The following is a 22,970-nucleotide window of genomic DNA, read 5'->3' on the forward strand; positions in this document are numbered from 1 at the left end:
GTGCACCATGTGATCACTCTGAGAAGCCACAGAGCAGCTTAATTTGTGGGCCAATTCATGTTGGTGTGGTGATGCGGGGAAAATAAGTGATTTGCCACCCAGAATCACACAATGTTGAGCTCATGCCAGAGCATGAAGCAAAGCTTGTTCCCCTGTTCCAAAGTCTGAAGTTCTGCCAATTAAGCAACATTTCCTCCCCAGTTTGTCTAAAAAATATGAAAACACTATATGGGAGAAGGGGTTTGTGAGCAGATAAGAAGGATGAGATCAGTTTGATCTGAAGTGATGCCCAAACAACTTGTGTTTTTAAGTGTAAAAGCAGTGGGGACTGGCAGGGAAGGGGGTGGCATGAATAAATTAAAAAAAACACTTACCCTTTTTGCCTGCCGTCTCTCCTCAGTTTCGGTCGATTCTCATGCCGCCTTCTTCTCAGCTTTGGCAGAAGCAGGAAGCACACAGGCTCCCTCCCCTAAGCCAACCACAATTCTGCAATGCAGCATTGTGATTGGTCTGAGTGCCGTGGTTCGGCGCTCAAACGGGGATTGGGCGCGTGGGCCTGTTCCCAACCAGGTTGTGTAACGCAGCCTGGTGGGGAACATGCAAAGTAAGCATTACTGTATGGCCGGCTACTCCTACCCTTGTGACCCCAGCCCCGACCCGTCCCGCCCTAACCTAGGCACATAGTGAAAAATAGAATGATAATAACAGGGTTATTATCATTTTCTTTTTCCTTTCTCCAGCTCTGAGAGCAGTGGGGCAACACTCCTTCTCCTTAGCTGAGGAGCCGCAACGGTGTAAAACGTGTTTTTGTATTGCTGCGACTGTAACGTTTTCACTTTCTTAAAGTGAAGTGACTCCGTGTTTTAATAGATATATGCTTTTTCTACAGTCATTGCAGCTTGCTATGTGATCAGGTACATCCCTGGTCCTCAAACAATCTGAACTGGCTGCTTAGAGGAAATTATGAGATAGAAACCGATGTCTAGGACACTTAAGTATAAATGGTACAGTTACAGCAATACAAAATATAACTATACATTTTAAATTTCATAAAATTCCATTTGTAAGATTGACTAGAACATTTGGCTGGAATGTATGCATTTGAAAATCAGATTATGATAAACCTAGACAAATTCATATTTTCAAACTCAGAAACCTTTCAGTCCTGCCTGGCCTCAGCTATATCATGAATGTCAGTGTCAGAGGGTCGGGAGCACGCCTGAAGTTAGCCCCGTAACAGACTTTCCCTCTTCCCTACAGGACTGGGCTGGCCCCTTTAAGAACTGTTTAAGCTACGGCGAGGCCAGCTCCGCCCCTCTGACACAGCGTCAAGTGCACCTATCAGGAGCATCCTTATCCGAGAGAAAGGCGGACGCGGAAGACGCCAGGGTGTTCGTGTCCTGGGACTCGTGGAAGACGGACGTTGCAGCGGACCCGGAGGACGAGGCGACGCGAAACGGTATCCAAGGCAAGGTCCCGGGAGCAGAGGCGGCATGGCCGAATGAAGATCCGGAGGTCGAGAGGAAGTGCGACGAGACGGACAAGGAGGAAGCAGCCGCAGAGGAAGCAGAATGGGAGCGGAAGGACGACCAGGAGAAGCCAGGAGGCCACCGGTACCGCTCTTCGCCCAGCCACGCGCAGGAGGACGCGTGGCTAAGCCAGATGCGTGAACGTTTACATGCCTTGCTGAAGTTTAAGAGGGAAGGGACCGGGTAGAAGGGAGGAGAGGACCACGTTACCCACTGAACCGCACTGCACTTTCGGGCTAAAGTCTTTATTGGTGGTGGTACCTGTGTTCCACAAACGTACTCCTCACAACCCCCTTTTCCCATATCATGTGCTACTAAGTGCTGTGCCCTAACAGTCACGTTTGTTTTCTTTTGTTTTATGGTGGCAAGTGTAAGCAGTACCCCGAACAACCAGGAAGGAGACGCCCTGGAAGAGGAACTTCCCGGAGAAGCCACTATCTTGTCTTATGTTAAACCTGCCCTGTTTACAATAAACAACACTAACCCACAACGTTCAGTCTTGGTTCCGTCCCTCCTTGTACCTAAAGGTTACAAGTGGCGAGCCAGATAGGAGTTATCCGTCTGAACAGATGGAGGCCATTCTCACACAGATGTCCGAGGGGCAGGCCAAGCTAGAGTGGGCCACTGGACAATCAACAGAGCAGGCTGACAATGATAGGGCCACGTTCGCCGCCGCCATACAACAACAAGCGGACCACATCAGTAAGCTCACGGAAGGACAGTCCCAGCTCCTCACTGTTCTAGGACAGCAGAGATCTGCTGCACCCCCAGGTGCAGTGGTGCCTCTACAAAAGTACGTGGCAGGAGACGATCCCGTTTCATTTTTTTTTAACTTTGAAAGAGCAGCCCGTGCTAGCGCCTGGCCAGGTGAAAGGTGGCCGTTTTATTTGGCGCCCCTTTTGACTGGTGAAGCCCAGGCGGCTTACCAACTTGCTAATAAGGACGGCACTGCTGCCTATGAACATGTAAAGCAAATAGTCCTAGACAGACTAGGGGTAGACGACGAAAGTCATAGAATAAGGTTTAGACAAGAGAGAGGACAACCCAATGATACACCTAAGACGCTCTTTTACAAATTAAAAGAAGCCGCTGATCGGTGGTTGAAGCCTCAAGATGGCAATTTAGATGATGTAATGAACAAAATCTATCTTGAGCAGTTCATAGATGCATTACCCTATGGGACACAGAGGTGGCTCAGGCAACAGGCAGGTTTGACGCTTGAACAGGCCATTGAGATGGCCAACTCATATGCCCGGGCTCAAATCCGTCCAACGTTCCGAGAAACAGAAAAACCTCTTCCTAACAAAGCCCTCGCTAAATTTGACAAGAAAGCCACCAAGAGCTCTACTGACCCTCCACCACCCTCAAAACCTAGACCGTTAAGACCTGAACCCCCAGTCCTCAGTGGACCTCAATGCTACGAATGCGGTGAATGGGGTCACATCGCAAGACATTGCCGAAAAAGGAAGGAGAAGGAAGAAGAGCCGATGGAGGTGGGATACGTTCCACGTGCCATCCTCTATGCCCAGGAAACAGGACCGACCTATTACGTAAGTGTCCTCCTTGATGACCGCCCTATCCGGGCATTGTTAGATTCCGGTTGCCGTCACTCTGTAGTGAAAAGTAGTTCCCTGACTGACTCCTCTGTTTTTTTGAATCGTACTGTTAGGATAAAATGTGTGCATGGAGATGTTCACACCTATCCCCTAGCTAGGGTACGACTAGTTACAGAAAAGGGGACTCAGGTTCAGTGTGAGGTAGGAGTTCTTTCAAACTTGCCCGAACCCCTTATAATAGGGACTGACAACAAGTGTTTCCCCACTCTAATGGCCGAAGCTTTGAACCAGTGTAAATCACCTGTGATTGTTCCCGGCTTACTCACTACTGAACCCTGGGCTAACGATTGTAACTTTAGGGCTGCTCAGTTGAATGATGCGTCTTTAGCTTCAGCCTGGCAGAATGCGCAGGACGCTCAAGGGCAGGGCCAGCGTACGTACCCCTGTTTCCAAAAGAGGGACGGTCTCTTGTATAGGTTGAGCCATGAGAAAGCCACTCCTCAGTTACTTGTACCAACGGAGTTCCGTGACCAGGTATTGTTCTACGCCCATGCCCACTTATTGGCTGGTCACTGCGGGGCTGAGAAAACAACCGAGGCTATTGTGCAGCACTTTTATTGGCCTGGGGTGTACGCACAAATAAAGAAATACTGCCAGGAGTGCCAAATTTGTCAGAAACGCAATCCATATCTTCCACCCAAAGTTCCCCTTGTCCCTCTTCCCATCATTGGGAAACCGTTTGAAAGAATAGGAGTTGATATCATAGGACCCCTGCCTAAATCTCATAGGGGTTACCAGTATGTGATGGTAGTGGTAGATTATGATACCCGCTATCCGGAAGCGTTTCCATTAAGGGCTGCCACCACTAACGCCATTTCGCAAAAATTGGTGGAGCTTTTTTCTAGAATGGGATTCCCCAAAGACCTTATCACCGATCAGGGCACACCATTCGTCTCCAGGCTCATGAAACAGGTCTGCGCTCTTTTACAGTTAAAACACCTGCGCACGTCGGTTTACCACCCGCAAACCGACGGGCTGGTTGAGCGCTACAATGGCCTGATTAAAACTACACTTTAAAAACTTCTATCAGGAGATGGGAAGCAGTGGGATCAACTACTTCCGCTGGCCCTTTTCGTGTTACGGAGTCAACACCAGAGCAGTCTAGGAGCCTCCCCTTTTGAGCTGTTGTTTGGAAGGAAACCACGCACCTTGTTGGAGATAACAAAAGACAGTTGGGAAAAGGAAGGAGCACAGGACGCCCAAGAACTAATGGACTATGCCCAACAGCTGAAAAATAGACTACATAAACTAAGGACATTGGCCTATGACACCTTAGAAAAAGCCCAGGCCAAACAGAAGTTCTTTTATGACAAAGGAAAGAAGTGGAGAGAATTAGACATTGGAGATTGGGCTCTTGTCCTACTTCCCACGTCTACCCACAAACTACGTAAAGAGTGGCAGGGACCCTTCCCGATAGTAAGAAAAATTGGGAGAACCACTTATGCCTCAAATTTATCACATCAATATTCTGAAGAAATGGCTAGGTCCCCCTCCCCGAACCCCAGTGTCAGTATCCCTAGCCATGCCCACTCCACATACAATTGAACAAGCCGTGATAAATCCTGAATTGTCGGAGACACAAAGGAAGGAAGTTCTGGACGGGTTGTACAAACATCCGTCCATATTCTCCGATCAACCAGGCAGAACCACACTGGCAGAACATCACATACCATCACCACCGGGAATCACTGTCAAACAAAGACCCTATCGAACACCAGAGGCACGACGGTTGTTATTACAAACCGAAGTAAATAACATGCTCAAAGCAGGAATAATAGTGCCATCAAAAAGCAATTGGTCCTCCCCAGTGGTACTCGTACCAAAACCTGACGGAAGTACTCGCTTTTGCATTGACTTCCGTGGGGTCAATAAAGTGTCAAAACTGGACGGGTACCCACTACCACGGGTCGACTAACTGATTGAGCGCCTTGGTGAGGCCCAGTATATAACAACTATTGACCTCACCAAGGGTTATTGGCAGGTGCCTCTGTCCCCTCAAGACCAGGAAAAAACCGCTTTCACCACACTTTTGCTTTTGCACTTCAGGACTCAAATGCATGAGACAAATCTACACCAAATTCAAGGAGGGGTGCTGCAAAGTCATGTGTGTCTTCCCAATTTCCCTTTCCCATGTGTTTTCAGGAACAGCTTTTAGCCTCCTTGGAGTACAAGGTTGTCGAGCCAGAACAGTATCGAAGTCCAGATATCCCTGTACTGTTAGTCTGACATGAGACGCTAAAGCAATAGTTGTTTCCTGACTGTCTGGTCCTGACTCACCCTAGCTCCTTCCCGTTTACATCTGTGGTAATAACGAACGAGGCTGCAGCTTTCTAACTCTGCAAATCTCCTTCATCTCATAAAATGTCTTCTTGATCTCATCTCAGGTTCTCCTTACTGCACTCTTCAACAACTGTTGCAACCTGAAAGTCTTCTCAGCGAAATTCTTGATAAACTTTGAGTTAAATTCCAGAAAGCCCTAACATCGGAAACTACTGCTTGGGCAAGAAGCATTTTTATAGGCTTTTTTGGTTTGATGCCATCCTCGTAAACGTCAAACTCCAGATATGTGACAGAATGCACAGTGAACTATCAACCAGCCTACATGGTTTGCTCTATCATTCCCAATGCCTTCCTGTAACATCGGATGTGCTCCTGCTAGTGTTTCCCCATTATCCTTAAATAGTTGGTACAGAGTCTCTGGAGGTCTGCCGCTGTGAATGCCAATCTAAAAGCCATTTTAGCATATTGGTAACACCCCCTTATGAATGCTAATGAATATTTGCATCTGTGACGAAGGGCATCTGATGATACTCAGACAAGAGATCTACATTGGAAAAACAATTCATGGCATTGCTCAAAAACTATGTTAGCCTAATTTGGGGAAATCTGTCACCCTAAATTCTACTATTCAAGTTGTTTAGAACTAAACAAAGCCTGATTTTTGCCACTGGCCACCACCAAAGGCACACCCACTCTACAGACAAGACCTTCCCTATGATACCTGCCTTATGTAGTTTATGTCCAGTGTGACTTGCTCTAATACATTTAAGTATACACTACTACCTTATGTACGCCTGGCTTTGCCCCTCCTTCAAAAAGATTTTATGTTAATACAATTTCTAAATATACCAAGAAAACACCTTAGAACATTTCTTACACATTGTCTCTCATCTGTCTTCCCCTTCACCTAACAGCAAAACTTGCGCTGGGCTACTGAGACTAGGGGAGAGATGTAGGTGGCCAAATAGCGAGCGCTAATGCTGAAATTGCTGCGAGCAATGTAGGCGAGTTTAAACCTACTAGCAAAATAAGGAATCGCAAAATTGTGATTCCTTATTTTGCTCTTGCATTTAAGGAATCGGAAATTGCGATTCCTTAAATGCAATGTAAGTAACACAAAAGAAAGTGTACTTTAGCTTTAAGGAATCTCTAATTACCACCAACTTCAAGGTGGTGGTAATTAGCGATTTCCTTTAAAAAAAAGCACTTTTTTGCTTTTTTTAAAGTGCCATGTGGCACACATACATGCCCTTAGGGCATGTGTGTGTGACACATGTGCACACATGCACATTTCAGGAGTGCAACAGGGTGTCCTTTTGATACCCTTGAAATAGCGCCCGCTATTTGCGAATCACTAATAGTGAATCGCAAATGGAGAATATCTTCCCATTCATTCCTATGGGCCTCTAAGCCCATAGGAATGAATGGGTAGGTATTCCTTATTAGCGAATCTCAATTTGCGATTCGGTATTAAGGAATATTAAGGATTCATTAATATTTTAGCGATTCCTACCTACATTCAATTTTGCGATTCCTTAATAGCGAATCAGTAAAATTTGCTATTAAGGATTCGCAAATTTGATTTTACCTACATCTGGCCTGAAGAGTAATGCACTCAGCCCCAACATATTTCCTCCCATGATCATCCCACAACCATTACCATTTGGATGATCTGAATCTCTAGAATACTTTTGGTCTCTTTTAGCATACCTTAAGTACTTATAAAACAATGCCACAACCCGAACACCAGTGGTTGACTGTACGGCAGTTCCTGGTAAAAGAAAAGTATTTGCTACTTCCACATCCGTAACAAAAAAAATATTTATCTTTATTGGAATCTTGCGTACTGTATTTCCACATTCTAGATCCCGTCTCCACTCTGGATTGATGTTTTGCATACTGGGATAACACACTTTCGCTTGTTGAATCACTTTTTCAGCCATTGAATTTTCATAAGCCTTATACAATGCTGCTTAGCACCTTCTTTGGGTACTCTACTTTCTTCACTAAAGCTACCACATCTATCAAAGGTGAATTACAACTATCCCATAACATGTCTCGAAATAGCATATAGAAATTAAGGTTCTTGACAGAGAGACGAGTCTATGCACCACAAAGCTGTCACTAGCATGCAAGGTCACACAGCAGGAACATTGGAATATTGCTACAAGGTGTTTGTTGACAAGCAATATGTCTTCTCTTCTGTCATTCTAGCTTGCCTGGCAGTTGAAGATGGTCTTATAAAATATTAGATACTGCTCACTATCTATGCATAAAGTAGGGTAGAGTTCCTACACAATGATAGTTACCCTGTAGTGTCACTCCAGAGGCATGACTGTGGCATGCTTCATCATCGAGTGCTGAAAAATTTGCAGATGGTCAAAAACGTTCCCAGTGTGCACTGTGCCAAAATTGCCAGCAGGCTCTATTCGTTTGAACACATAAAATTGAAATGTATCTGAAGTTCAAAAAAATCAAATCTTTAATGATTCACCAGCAACATCCATTTTTGGGTTCATAAATGATTCTTAGTTGATAAGATTCCATTGGTTGCTCAAACAATGCGTTCCTACAAAACAATGTAATATACAAGGTTCTTCAAATTCCAATTTTATAAAGATATAGGTGAGCAACAGAAATCTCAAACAAGATGCCTAGCTCTAGCTCAGTTCCAGGTACTCAAGCCCAAAAATCGCCAAGCTTTCATGTATGTGGTTTATGCCTGCCTGCCACCACACTCTAACCTTATGTGTCAAGAATTGACAACAAATCAGTGACTTTTGATGTCCATTATTACATAAGAGCATCTTCAAATATGAGAGTTCAGGAAGATTGCTGTACAAGCACTTCTTGTTTGATTTTACAGACTGTATATAATGTTACTCCATATATAATAAGAATCTAGGCCACATGTAGGATACACCTAGGGTAGCCACTTGGCCGCTTTTATACTGGCATGATCAGCATTTTTGACACAGTCGGTACAAAAATTGGTAAAAGCACCTAAAAACTGTCTTTTCCCCCTTATCAGTACAAACTTTAAACAGTAAACCTAAGAAGAAAGCACATTCGAACAGGATAGACTATTACTTTATAAGGATCACTGACTGAAAATTAAAAAGACGTTAAAGATTATTACAAATATAAAGTTCTATTTAACCACAACTGACAACCCTCTAAATTCAGCAGTGGCGTTGTCATCGGGAGGGGCCAGGAATGTTTTCAAGTTTATGTTTAAAACTAAACACTTGGGGCTCTAAACGCATGGGTCGAGTACAGCACGGCCTAGAAACAAGCCAGCTGATGATTTGTTGGCTCGCCCATCTCACTTATAACGTCCATAACAGGGGACTCTGCTTATTGCATATATATGTATGTATATAAATAGTTCTTATAGGCGTGGCCTCGGTTCACAGAAGCTGCGACATCTGTAGCAAACACACTATGCTCCTGCTACACACCCACGCCTCCCGTCCAATTACCTCAACAAAACTAAAATTATAGTTCTTAATTACCCTCATTTTCAACCTCTGCGCTAGGAAGCATATCGCATACTGCAAGGTGCGTACAGTAGCTAACAGTAGCACAAAGCTGGCGTTGAGGCTGAGGTGGGAGTTGGTTACGTTTCAGTTCATTTTGAGGTCGGTCTCGAGGTTTTGTCCTCGAGTTCTAACAGCCCCAGAGCCGCTCCCGGCTGGCTGCTCCGCGGTTGCTTAGACACGGCGTCCCGCCCTTCCCGGCAAGCTCTGCGTTTGCAAGATGGCAGCGAGGTTCTGCAGGAGAACCCATTGATAGAATGGAGGACAGCGGAGGCGTGGGGCTGTCGCTGATATGCTTGACGGCTAGTAGCGGAGTACCGCTGTACAGCCGCAGCAGGGGAGGGAGCGGCCGGCAGGTGAGTAGACAGACGGACGTGCATCTATGAAGCGAGCCATTGACATTAGCGCCCAAACCGCCCAGTCCTTCTTTTATCTCCAATGTTTGCCGTGGCCGTCTTACAGCGAGTCTTATAATGATCTGTGACATATACAGGTGCTAGGTCTACACGGCAGCGCTTGTTATCGGCGAGAAAGGTTCATGTATAATACTACTGCTCGAAGTATGGTGGCAGCCTCGGCGCAGTCCATGGCATAATAGGGAAATTAAGTGCAAATGCTTAATGCCATATTTTGGTGTGTGTGTGTGTTTTAATGTAGATGTTAATGTTGCAGTGGCTAAAGGTTCCGTGTTAATTTGCGGCATGCGCCTTTATTAGAAAAAGTGTAATAAGAATACATTGTTCTGACTTACTATTTCATAGCTGCCAAGGTTTCAGATTGCTATGTGTGACATTTTCATAATTTCTTTGTAATTATGAGTGACATTTCAACGACTATGAGTGACACTTTCTCGTGAGCAAAATCAAGCAATGGAGACCAGGTAAACATATCAATATAAGAAATGACACCCATTTGAGCAACGAAAAACTCTCGGAAGATCTTGAAACTGCTGTAAACCACCAGAAATTAAAAGGTAATAACAATTGACAAATAGTTTGTCCAGGCTGTGCCACATGTAAGACCTGACCAAGCAGGCTGAGAGGCCCCAGTGAGGATCTCAGCTGCTTATTATAATTAATGTATTCAGTCACTGTGTTACAGGGTTAGTCAAGCTGTAATAATATTTTAGACCTTTAGTACTAATAAATATTACAAATTAATTCATGGACTGCACTCACTGTGTCAGCTGCGTGGAGGGCTGGGGCAGTGCGTCCTGAGAGCAGTGAGCTACAGGCAGTCGGGCAGAGCAGTGACGCTGTAATTAAATAAAATATACTCTTTGTTCGAAAGTTGGACTTCACCTGACCAGAATTAAACAAACAGCAGGATTTGACTGATTCGTACGTATATATCAATCAAATGAGATAATATTAATTTCATTTAATGATCATTGAGATCTGGATTGTGTTCAGAGCACACTCGTCCAGGGTGATGTGGCTCTTTCTCATCTTGGAAGGTGTTACACATTTACTCCCGACAAGGGCAGTAGTAAGTCATCTCCCAAAGTCGTAACTGGAATACAAGACCCTGAAAACAGTCGACTGTTGGGGTGTAGAAGAGAGCGTTCCTCTTGTCCTAAAGTTGCTCTCTTTGGTGAAAACTAAAGAAGTTGGGAAGTGCAGTTCCGTTCATGAGAGACCTACGCTGATTAGTCACTGCATGTTCCCTGGCTTTGCATCAGTGGGACAGGGAAGTGTAAATGTTTTCCAAGAATACTCCTCCAAGTCTGAATCTGCGAATGTCACCGTTTTCCGAGTGCACTTTCAGAACTTTTGTGAGTTCCAGAATTTCGGAGGCTTACTCCAAACTTTGGAGGAAACAATGCAGGAGTAAATTGCCTGTTACTTGCAGTACAGCTATGCCGGCCTCTATACAAACATTCACAGCCTGAGCTCTTGCAGTAAAAATATCCTTTTAAAAACGAACCTTTATTGTGTAACAACAGATGAGGGGCTAAAACCCCAAAGTTTCTGTTCCAAAGACACATTGGACAGCTCTCCGTTCATGGCATCTCTTCCACGCCCCCTCACTGAAAATATTCGAGCCAGCGCTGCGTGGGGGCTGAAACTTTACTTACTACTGTTGACCACCTGCTGCTGCCCAGCCACGATGTGCAGCAGTGACTGCCACTACTGCCAGGGCACTGCCTGTCTTCTGCTTGCTGCTGCCTCCACTCGTCGTCCTCCTGGTCAGACCAGCTGACCTTCGCCAGCTGCTGCAGCCTCAGGTTTGCGGGATGCAGGCGGCCGCCCCGCCCGGAATCGGTTTGCGGCCCCCTGCGGCCATCATGGCATGAGAGAGCACGCTGTGGCAGGGCACTCTCAGATTTAAATCCCCCACCGCCGGCTTTACTGTCTTCCGGGCCTCCGGACGTGACGCCAGACTGTACCGCCGTACATCCGGATTAATTATTCCCGGCCCCCCTGGTGACACGGTCGTCGGTGATTGGCTGCAGTATCACCGGTCGGGCCGAGAGCAGGGCACTGGCAGCCCGGCCCCTGTGTCATGAGCCGCAGGCAGCCCCACCATTAAAACTCATGTGTCGCAGACGCATTTCGTTTCCAGGGCAACAGGCTGCTCCTTTGTGGCAGAGTGCAGAGTCGATATTGCAGCGCTCTCAGAGCTGAGAGCTGCAGGACAGTGTGTGAGTGTTTAGGAACACGACGGGCGGCGCACCTCTCTCGGAGGGAGCAGCAGAGAGAGCCCGGCCGGGCACAGTGACAGGCGCCGCTGGTATGCGTGACAATTTATTTCAGTGCGGTGATGCGGACCACCGCACTGAAATGCGTGAGCGTCACGCCTATTGCGTGACGCTTGGCACGACTGCTATTTTTGAATATATGATACATGCATGCACTCCATTGACGTGTGTGACCCCGTCAGCGACTGCGCTGTTCTTTAAGTTATCAGCATTTTGCAATGTGGGAATTGTATACTGAGCGCTGTAAAATCCCAACATGAAGAGCTTGCTGTTGGTTAAAAGCCCGGGCAGTCTGAATAGGGCATATGACATAGGTGTTGTGTAGGCCTTGTGTGATAGCGGCCTACTGGCACAGTGATTTGCGCGCGTAGGCAGGAGCGCGGAGCGGCAGCAAATCATGGAGTACCACTTTCTGTGGGCAGTCGGAAGTGACGTCCCCGTCCGGCCGCTCTTCTTTTATTCATCCCCGCAGGCCACGCCTGGCCTGCGGATGTGTGGATGCATGAGGGGTGCGAGACACTAGACCGCTAACCATTACATCCCTATCCAACTATAACCTTTTTCAAGACATTTGACATTCTGGTACACATTGCGTTAGGTAAGGTACAGGTAAATATGCTCGGTTCTTGCGTGTCCCTTGATGGGTCTCAACAAGCAGGCATAGTCTCTCAGTCTCTGACTTGGTTGTGGTTTGGGCCTCAAACCATACCGCTGTGAGTGGGCATCCCCTCTCCCTGTGTCTCGACGGGGGCTACTGGAAGTTGCCTCCGGCGTCAGGGGAATTTGCGCGCCTTCATCTTCTCTCGGCTGTCCGCTCATCGGCATTTCATCTTCGCTATCTGTTGTCACATTCGTGTTGGGGCTCGGTACATCCAGGGTTGCTCTTCTGCCATTTGCCAGCGGGACTTCTTTGAACCATGAGGTGTTTCTTGACACTTCTTCTGCTCCCTTCTGTGCCATTACCATGGTGCCTCTGGTTGAGGTGACCGTCCATGTGCCTGGTTCAAACCGAGTTTGGAATTTCCCCCCAGGGCGCCTGTTCCGTAAGATGACCGGAGTCCCCGGTGACACCCTCCTTAGTGTCGCCCTCCGGCGACAACTTGCTCGCTGATTCCCTTATCTTCTCCTTTCCTGGGCCTCCTCTACGTTGGGGAGAAGGTCTCTCCGGGGCCCCTGAAACATGAGTCCAGGGACTCCTCTGGGTCATGCAGTGAGGGGTGCCACGATACTCGCGCAGGAACTCATGCAGTCTCTGCTCTGGATCAGCTTGCTCCACCAGAGCTATACGAAACATTTTGTTTAGCGTACGCATAAACCTCTCCACGTCCCCATTGGCTTGTGGCCATTGAGGTGTGATGCGACGGTGTCGAATTCCACGTTGCTGGAGGAATGTGGCAAATTCTGCCCCTTGGAACGGGGTTCCGTTTTCACTACGTACTTCCTGCGGGTATCCAAACATCGAAAATATCTTCTCTAATGCTGGTCCCACGTGGTTGAAGGTGGTGGATGTCACTTTGTCTACCACCGGGTATTTAGAGTATGCGTCAATAGCAACCAGCGTGTGTCCATCTCCCGGAAAGCTCCCAAAGTCTACGCTTACCCTAGTCCAGGGGGATGAGCAGGCTTCTTCAGTGATGATGGGCAGGGGCTTGTCAGGGTCGCTCGTCAGCTGGCATGCCATGCATCCTCGCACGTATTCCTCCACCATGTTCTCCAGCTCCGGGAACCATACTTTCTCCCTCATTCTTGCTTTCATCTTCGTGGTTCCTTGGTGCCCACCATGGGCAAGCTGTACTGCTCGATCTCTCAGATTCCGGGGGATGACCAAGCGGGACCCCCTTAGATCGTGCCGGACCCTCCACATTTTCGTGATTGATTCTCGGTCTTCCGAGGTCCAGGAGTTGGTGTGGCGGAGGTATTCAGCCCACGAACCTTCTTGAACCGCTCTCAATTTCCGGGAGTACACAGTGTCAGTGACGGCTGCTTCCCTGATCTCTTCTAGCGTCATGCTTTGGGGGCATGATGTGAGCGCTACCCACTGGGCAAACTCTTCGCAGTCACCATCCTCGTGTGTCTGTTCTAGCGCGGAGGGGTGACGGGAAAGGAAATCCGCGGGGTTTTTGGCTCCTGGTCGGAACACTACCTCCATTTCGTAGGGTTGTAGTTGGATCACCCACCGTTCTATCCGTGGTGGTGGGTGCGGGGCTGTCCCCTTGAAGAGTGATACTAGTGGTTGATGGTCAGTGACCATAACGAACGGATGGCCTCGCAGATACAGATGGAAGTGGCTGCAGGCCCATTTGATGGCTAGGGCCTCTCGTTCGATCTGCGCATATCTGGTTTCGGTCGGGGTGAGGGCCTTGCTGGCGAAAGATAGTGCTGTCCACTGGCCTGGTTCATGTTCATGGGTCAGCACGGCGCCTAGGCCTACGGGACTGGCATCAACCAGCACTTCCGTTCGCTTGGTAGAGTCAAAGTATGCTAGGGTGGCTTTTTCTAGAAGGGCGTCTTTTATCCCTCGGAAAGCTTCGTCCTCTTTCGGGCCCCAGTGCTAGGCCGCGTCTGATTTAGTCAACGCATGTAGTAGTTCATTCCAGGTGGCCAAACCGGGTATGAACCGACCACAGTAAGTGGCCATCTCCAGAAAACTTCTTATTTCCGTCGGGGATCGCGGTGCCGGGGTGTCTTTGATGACTTTGGATTTATACCACGCATAGAGCTCTCCCAGACACAATACTAAAATCTGTGGGAAGGACTTGATGATGAAGCATGCCACTAGAGTAAAATTCAGTGGGTGGGAGTCCTCTTATTGAACAATATGGTTTCCCTTAATTAGATTCACTCTAATACAAGTGCCCATTCTTGTATATGATTAGCATGGATAAATTGAGTGTGCGCTGAGTGGATCCACTACCATGCTTCTACTTCCCTCCTTTGATTTACTATAGTGTTATGCGGACATATTAAGGTGGTGAGTGATAGGGAGACGTGAAGCTTTTCACTACAGGCGTTGTTTGCACTGAGTGGGTGTGCGCAATATCCTTACACATCACACAGGAAATGCGTCTGTGTAAATGCCTTGAGCACCTATGGAGAAGAAATGTTGATCCAATAAGCACAAGCATTTACAATGCAATAGGTCTCGGGTTAATTATGTTTGAGCTACTGGCATTGCTAAACATTGCAACACCAACTGCAACAAAAGTCTATAAATTGTAGGCCAAAAAAAGTGTATTTATTTTTGTAGCAATGGTGGTATGCTGCGCTTTAGATGAATATGTTTAAAAGTAAAGTGCGCCATACTGCCATTGCTACAATAGTTAATTGTGGATGCATTGACAAATGATGTGTGCACTGATGTGTGTGTGCCTGTAGAAATTGTGCACTGATGGCTGCTGGTGTGTGTGCCTGGTGGAAGTGTGCACTGTTGGCTGGTGGTGTGTGTGCCTGGTGAAAGCGTGCACTGACGGCTGGTGGTGTGTGTGCCTGGTGAAAGCGTGCACTGATGTGTGGTGGTGTGTGTGTGTCTGGAGAAAGCGTGCACTGACGTCTGGTGGTGTGTGCCTGGTGGAAGCGTGCACTGACGTCTGGTGGTGTGTGTGCCTGGTGGAAGCGTGCACTGACGTCTGGTGGTGTTTGTGCCCGGTGAAAGCATGCACTGACGGCTGGTGGTGTTTGTGCCCGGTGAAAGCGTGCACTGACAACTGCTGGTGTGTATGTCTGGTGAAAGCGTGCAGTGACGGATAGTGGTGTGTGCCTGGTGAAAGTGTGCACTGATGGCTGGAGGAGTGTGCCTGCTGAAAACGTGCACCGCCTACAGCACCACTCAACACCCAACGCCTGCATCACGACTCAATCCCCACCGCGTACAGCACCGCTCAACTCCCAAAGCCTACAGCACCGCTCAATCACCCCTGCGTACAGCACCACTCAACACACAACGCCTACAGCACTACTCAACCTGCAACGCCTACAGCACCACTAAACCCGCAACGCCTACAGCACCACTCAATCCCCACCGCGTACAGCACCACTCAACCCGCAACGCCTACATCATCACTCAACCCGCAACGCCTACATCATCACTCAACCCGCAACGCCTACAGCACCACTCAACCCGCAACGCCTATAGCACCACTCAGTCCCCCACCGAATACAGCACCACTCAATCCCCACCGCGTACAGCACCACTCAACTCGCAACGCCTACATCACCACTCAACTTGTAATGCCTACATCACCACTCAATCCCCACCGCGTACAGTACCACTCAACCCGCAACGCCTACATCAACACTCAATCCGCAACGCCTACAGCATCACTCAATCCCCACCACGTACAGCACCACTCAACCCGCAACGCCTACAGCACCACTCAACCCGCAACGCCTACAGCACCACTCAACCCGCAACGCCTACATCACCACTCAATCCCCACCACGTACATCACCACTCAACCCGCAACGCCTACATCACCACTCAACCCGCACCGCCTACTTCACCACTCAACCCGCAACGCCTACAGCACCACTCAATTCCCATTGCGTACAGCACCACTCAATCCCCACCGCGTACAGCACCACTCAACCCGCAATGCCTACATCACCACTCAATCCCCACCGCGTACAGCACCACTTAACCCGCAACGCCTACATCAACACTCAACCCGCAACGCCTACAGCACCACTCAATCACCCCTGCGTACAGCACCACTCAACCCGCAACGCCTATAGCACCACTCAACCCGCAACGCCTACAGCACCACTCAACCCGCAACGCCTACAGCACCACTCAACCCGCAACACCTACAGCACCACTCAACCCGCAACGCCTGCATCACCACTCAATTCCCACCGCGTACAGCACCACTCAACCCGCAACGCCTACATCACCACTCAACCTGCAACGCCTACATCACCACTCAACCTGCAACGCCTACATCACCACTCAACCTGCAACGCCTACAGCACCACTCAATCCCCACCGCGTACAGCATCACTCAACCCGCAACGCCTACAGCACCACTCAATCCCCACTGTGTACAGCACCACTCAACCCGCAACACCTACATCACCACTCAACCCGCAACGCCTACAGCACCACTCAACCCGCAACGCCTACAGCACCACTCAATCACCACCGCGTACAGCATCACTCAACCCGCAACGCCTACATCACCACTCAACCCGCAACGCCTACAGCACTACTCAACCCGCAACGCCTACAGCACTACTCAACCCGCAATGCCTACAGCACCACTGAATCCCCACCGCGTACAGCATCACTCAACCCGCAACGCCTACATCACCACTCAACCCGCAACGCCTACAGCACCACTCAACCCGCAACGCCTACAGCCTCCACTCAACCCGCAACGCCTACAGCCTCCACTCAACCCGCAACGCCTACAGCCTCCACTCAACCCGCAACGCCTACAGCCTCCACTCAACCCGCAACGCCTACAGCCTCCACTCAACCCGCAACGCCTACAGCCTCCACTCAACCCGCAACGCCTACAGCCTCCACTCAACCCGCAACGCCTACAGCCTCCACTCAACCCGCAACACCTACAGCACCACTCAACCCGCAACGCCTACAGCACCACTCAATCCCCACCGCGTACAGCACCACTCAACTCGCAACGCCTACATCACCACTCAGTTCCCCACCGAATACAGCACCACTCAATCCCCACCGCGTACAGCACCACTCAACCCGCAACACCTACAGCACCACTCAATCTCCACCGCGTACAGCACCACTCAACCCGCAACGCCTACATCAACACTCAACCCGCAACGCCTACGGCACCACTCAATCCCCACCGCGTACAGCACCACTCAACTCGCAACGCCTACATCACCACTCAGTTCCCCACCGAATACAGCACCACTCAATCCCCACCGCGTACAGCACCACTCAACCCGCAACACCTACAGCACCACTCAATCTCCACCGCGTACAGCACCACTCAACCCGCAACGCCTACATCAACACTCAACCCGCAACGCCTACGGCACCACTCAATCACCCCTGCGTACAGCACCACTCAACGCGCAACGCCTATAGCACCACTCAACGCGCAACGCCTACAGCACCACTCAACGCGCAACGCCTACAGCACCACTCAACGCGCAACGCCTACATCACCACTCAACCCGCAATGCCTACATCACTACTCAATCCCCACCGCGTACAACACCACTCAACCCGCAACTCCTACATCACCACTCAACCCACAACGCCTACATCACCACTCAACCTGCAACGCCTACAGCACCACTCAATCCCCACCGCGTACAGCACCACTCAACCCGCAAAGCCTACAGCACCACTCAACCCGCCACGCCTAAATCACCACTCAACCGGCAACGCCTACATCACCACTCAACCCGCAACGCCTACAGAACCACTCAATCCCCATTGCGTACAGCACCACTCAACCCGCAATGCCTACATCACCACTCAACCCGCAATGCCTACAGCACCACTCAACCTGCAATGCCTACAGCACCACTCAACCCGCAATGCCTACAGCACCACTCAACCCGCAACGCCTACAGCACCACTCAACCCGCAACGCCTACAACACCACTCAACCCACAACGCCTAGCTAACAGTTTCATTTAAGTACAATGCACACACTTCTAAAGTATTCACGTATTATTGAGCAAGTAACTGAACAAACAAAACTGTGAATGACAGTTGAATAATGCTACCCAATATACAAAACACACTAGAACCTGCTTGTGCAATTTTGAGCGACGTATTACTCTAAATAGAGCGAAAAAAATCAACACCTGTTAATTTCCTCCAAACATGACATTCTAAACAGCCATTGGTAAACACAGGTCTGGGGTTACCTTTGTCAATGCTTATTTTGTTACGATTTTTAAAACGGTATTGTTGTGGTAGCTGCTGGGCCTTCAACAACATAAAAAAACAGAAACACTTACGAAAAGCAAAAATATTTTTTCGGTCTCAAAAAGTATACTATGCTGAAGTGGTTCCTGGCACTGAACTGTGTGTGGTTGTGATCCTCGTGAAAGTGCAGGATACCGTCACCAATAGGCAAGGAAGTATGCAGTAAATTGTGTGGCAGGGTTGACTAAATTATGAAGGAAGAAAAGCCAAAATATGTGAAATTTTATTATTGTATTAGTTTATTATAGTGACATTTTTACATATGTCAATACTTTCTGGGCAAACATTGCACATCATTAGTACCAGTTTAACAACCAAAATACATTAAAAAGCAACTGAAAGATGGCCAGTAAACCGCTGAGAAGGATGTTCCAATGCGGGTAAAGACATAACAACACATTTTAAATAACTTTTGATCCATTTGCGCTAGAAACCAATTTATTTTTTGTTAAAATATGCAGAAAATGCACCAGATAATAGATTATGAAGCAACTGTGGCGAATCCTTAACTATGTGAAAAATCTGCAGTCAGAGAACCACATAATTCCAGTGCCCCTGCCTATAGTGAAGTTAGCCAAAGGTTGACCTATTGCTTAATACTGTAATAGACAAAAGAAAACGTCAAAGACGCAACAGCAAATCAGTGGATGATGAGGGATGGCTGATAGACCCTATGAGGAAGTACACTGAATATATAATTTTAGTAAACTCAAAAGGTCTTGTTTGACAACAAACCAAAAATAACATCCTGTGACTCTTAACTGAACCCTGTTGCATGCTGGTGAGATTTTCTTTCATCTGTATACAAAGTCCATATGTTTACATGTTCAATTCCTTGCTCAACAGCAGTTTTGTGTTTTAGTGGGCGAGTTATTTTCACTGCAGTAAAATGTAAATGCGCCCTGAAATTTTAACTACCCCCGAACTTCATCTGCCCACTGAATACCTAGTTCACAACGTTAATGTGCTTTTAATAAGAAGTCTCCACTTGCAGATTTACAATGAAAATTATATTAATTGTGGCATGTCCTGTTTCGTTTCCAGATTAACGCAAACTAATAAACAGGTCAATCCGAAAACAGGCCCAGGATTCCACTGGGAGCACCCGAATGTTTCATGGTAAAACTTCATGCGAGAAAATAGAATAAAGACGGATTCATCGCAGATCTGTTGGCGCCAGGCCTTCCCAGACAAAACAAGAGGCGGGCAGCGCGATTCACACAAAAACACAGCCACGGTCGAATTGGCCAGCACATTTTCTGACTTGGACTAAAATATATTATAACACTCGCCAAAACAGGTGCCAATCCAGTCGGAATTTTTGAAACCATTTAATTATTTACCTTTCATTGGTCCTTTTGCCTTGATTTTAATTCAAAATTCTTTACCGAGACAGTAAATAAAGTTACAAAAACTACATTCCAGCCTTCCCCCTTAATTTCTCTATACTTTGTGACGTTTACCTTGTGCCTGAACACGCCGTTCTCAACATATGTTCATGGGTACATCTATGCTTGGTTAATCAGATATAAGTTGTTACAAAAACTACATTCCAGCCTTCCCCCTTAATTTCTCTATACTTTGTGACGTTTACCTTGTGCCTGAACACGCCGTTCTCAACATATGTTCATGGGTACATCTATGCTTGGTTAATCAGATATAAGTTGTATGGTCTACTGGTCGACCCTAACAACTCAGAAACGATAAACGCATAAGGAGTGGGGAACAGGAAACGCACACATGATCGCGACACAACAAACAGAAATGGGTCTCTAAAGACAGGCACTGCAAACACACAAGAAAACCGGCCTGCGAGCAAACACCATTATCCAGAAAAAGCAAACAAAAATGTACTCAAGCACACGAAGCACAGTTAAACACAAGCACAGCAAAGACGAAGGGTCCAACGCACACACGCACATATCACACACTCACTCAGAAACACGGAAAAGGACACAAATTAACCCAGGCATGGAAAATGTAAACTCATAGGAACTGTAAATAGACACAGGCTCTAAGAACATCAAAAAACATGGTCCGGCACAGCAACACCGAGGGACATGGGCAAAGCAAACATGCAGGGACATGTATAAACAAGCATGCTACCTTCCGTGAAGCCGGCCAGGAAGAGAGCAGTAATCGGGGCGCGGCGGAGACGCTGGCACTGTGAGCGCGACTAAATCCGCGCGTGGCCAGCTCTTGTCGCTCCTCTCCCATTCAGAATGCTGGGCGCGTGCCCAGCTCTTGTCTCGTTTGCCGGCTGAAATGATTACAATAGTTCTCTGCCGAGAACTCTCTTCGCGCGTCTCTAGGCCGAGACCCAAAAAACGCCTACAAACAGGCACTTAAAGCGCACTATGCTAAAGTTCGGGTTGAGAAAAAAAGCTTTCTGGCAACTAAAATTGAACAAGCCAGGAACAGTAGTAGAGAACGGTTTAAAATTGTCAAAGACTTTGCATCCCCCAACGTCACTCAGAGCCTTTTCACTCCCACCCTTGAACGGACGAATCAGGTTGCAAAATTTTTCTTTGACAAAATTAAGTCCATTCAGGATTCATTTGACAATCCTATCTGTATGAGTCTGGACGATGTACCAGATCCTGAAAGTCACTCTCCGGATGTAATACTTTTGGACTTCTCGCCTATCTCCTTGGATACATCGCTTACCATCATGAAGGCGCTTAAATCTGGTTCAACTTCGGAACCATGTCCCGCAAAAATAGTGGCATCTGTCGCTGAGGCACTGAATCTAGCCATTAATCAGGTCCTGAATCTGCCCTTGTTAGAAGGAAATGTCCCTGCGAGGTGGAAACAGGGTAAAATTCTTCCTCTTTTAAAGAAACCCTCAGCTGACCCAGCAGTGGTAAGCAACTATAGGCCCATAACACTGCTCCCTTTTTTCGCCAAGGCGTTGGAGAAGTGTGTGAATGCGGTTATTACAGACTGAGGCTACTAACGCTCTTCATCCCAGTCAATCGGAGTTTACAGCAAATTATAGTACAGAAACTACCCTATTGGAAGTCACTGAAACTATCAAGACACCCTTGATAGAGGAGGAAAGGCAGTATTGATACTGCTGGACCTCTCTGTGGCTTTTGAAACCGTGCCCCACACACGACTCTTACAGAGACTCTGTGAATGTGGCATTGGGGGCACAGTTTTCAGGTGTTTTTTTTTTCCTTTCTGGAAGGCCTTCAGCAATCTGTCTGGTTCCCCCCCTTTCTCAGAGGATATTCCTACGCTGAATGTTGGAGTGCCTCAAGGCTCAGTTTTGAGTCCAACTTTATTTAATATTTATATGGCACCGCTGGCACCCCTAGCTGAACAACATGGGCAAAAGTCTTAACTTATGCAGACGACACCCAACTGTTGTTCACTTGCAAGAAGGACTAGTTGTTTAATGATAATTCAATCAATTTATGGCTGACTAAAGTGTTTGATTGGTTCCGACAAAATCAACTGTCATGCAACTCCGCCAAAACTAAAATAATCTTCTTCGGACATACTCCGGATGACGAACGGCGAAATTGGTGGCCCCAGGATCAGCCTCCATCTTCTGGTCCAGTTACCACCATGAAAAACCTTGGATTCTTGCTTGACTCAGATCTTTCCATGAAGTCGCAGGATTCAATCTGTGGCCGGCATGTGTTTTAGGCTCTTAAAAATGATGAGAAACTTCTTACAGCTGCTCCCCTTGTCCCACAGGAAAACTGTGGTCCAAGCCTTGATCACGTCAAGGCTGGATTATGCAAATGTGCTTTTTCTAGGCATCCCAAATCATCTATTGGGCAGCCTACAGGTAGTTCAAAATGCGGCCGCTAGAGCTATTTCTCTGGCTGGGTCCAGGACTCATATGACGGCTCATTTAAAAGCTCTGCACTGGCTCTCAGTGAAAAATAGGGTTCATTTTAAGTACCTTGTGTTGGCCTTAAAGAGGCTCCATAATAGCGGGGCTCAGTACATCATAAATAAAATTATACCCTACACCCCAGCCAGGACTTTGAGGTCATGGACCAAACATTTGCTATCGGTGCCTAAATTCATCCGGGCTAGGAAGGGGGGGGGGGACGTTAATTCCAGGTGGTAGCTGGAAGACTATGGAATGGTCTGCCTCTTTCTCTCAGACAAGAACAAGAGCTTCTCAGTTTCAGGCACCAACTTAAGACCTGGTTGTTCCATCAGCAATGGGGACTTTGTTGGGATGAGATTGCACACTGTTTTTCTTTCAAGGGGAACCTGTTAGCGCCGGGACACTCCTTGGATTAGACATGCGCTTTATAAATACCCCATAACATCAACATAAAGAGGAGCCTGGGAAGAACTAAAGTACAGTAGGGTATAGGTCCCAGCGGCACAAACCTCAGACTGTCACCTGGTTAGTTT

The 22,970-nt window shown here is 47.7% G+C and overlaps 1 protein-coding gene across 3 annotated transcripts in view; it reads left to right on the forward strand.

The window, feature by feature from the left end:
* Positions 1-1,412: 1,412 nt before the first annotated feature.
* Positions 1,413-22,970, forward strand: part of FUZ (fuzzy planar cell polarity protein) — a 158,837-nt gene continuing 137,279 nt past the window's right edge. The window contains exon 1 of one of the 3 annotated variants that reach the window (XM_078655249.1): positions 1,413-1,613. In XM_078655249.1, the coding sequence (XP_078511375.1) occupies positions 1,572-1,613 (42 nt within the window). In that variant the 5' untranslated portion in view covers positions 1,413-1,571. Of the gene's footprint in view, positions 1,614-2,347; positions 3,080-9,093; positions 9,321-22,970 lie in introns of those variants that run through there. The other 2 variants (XM_078655247.1, XM_078655248.1) reach the window with 2 other exon arrangements.

The sequence above is a fragment of the Lissotriton helveticus genome, chromosome 7 (genome assembly GCF_964261635.1).
Source record: "Lissotriton helveticus chromosome 7, aLisHel1.1, whole genome shotgun sequence".
In the NCBI taxonomy this organism is placed as follows: Eukaryota; Metazoa; Chordata; class Amphibia; order Caudata; family Salamandridae; genus Lissotriton; species Lissotriton helveticus.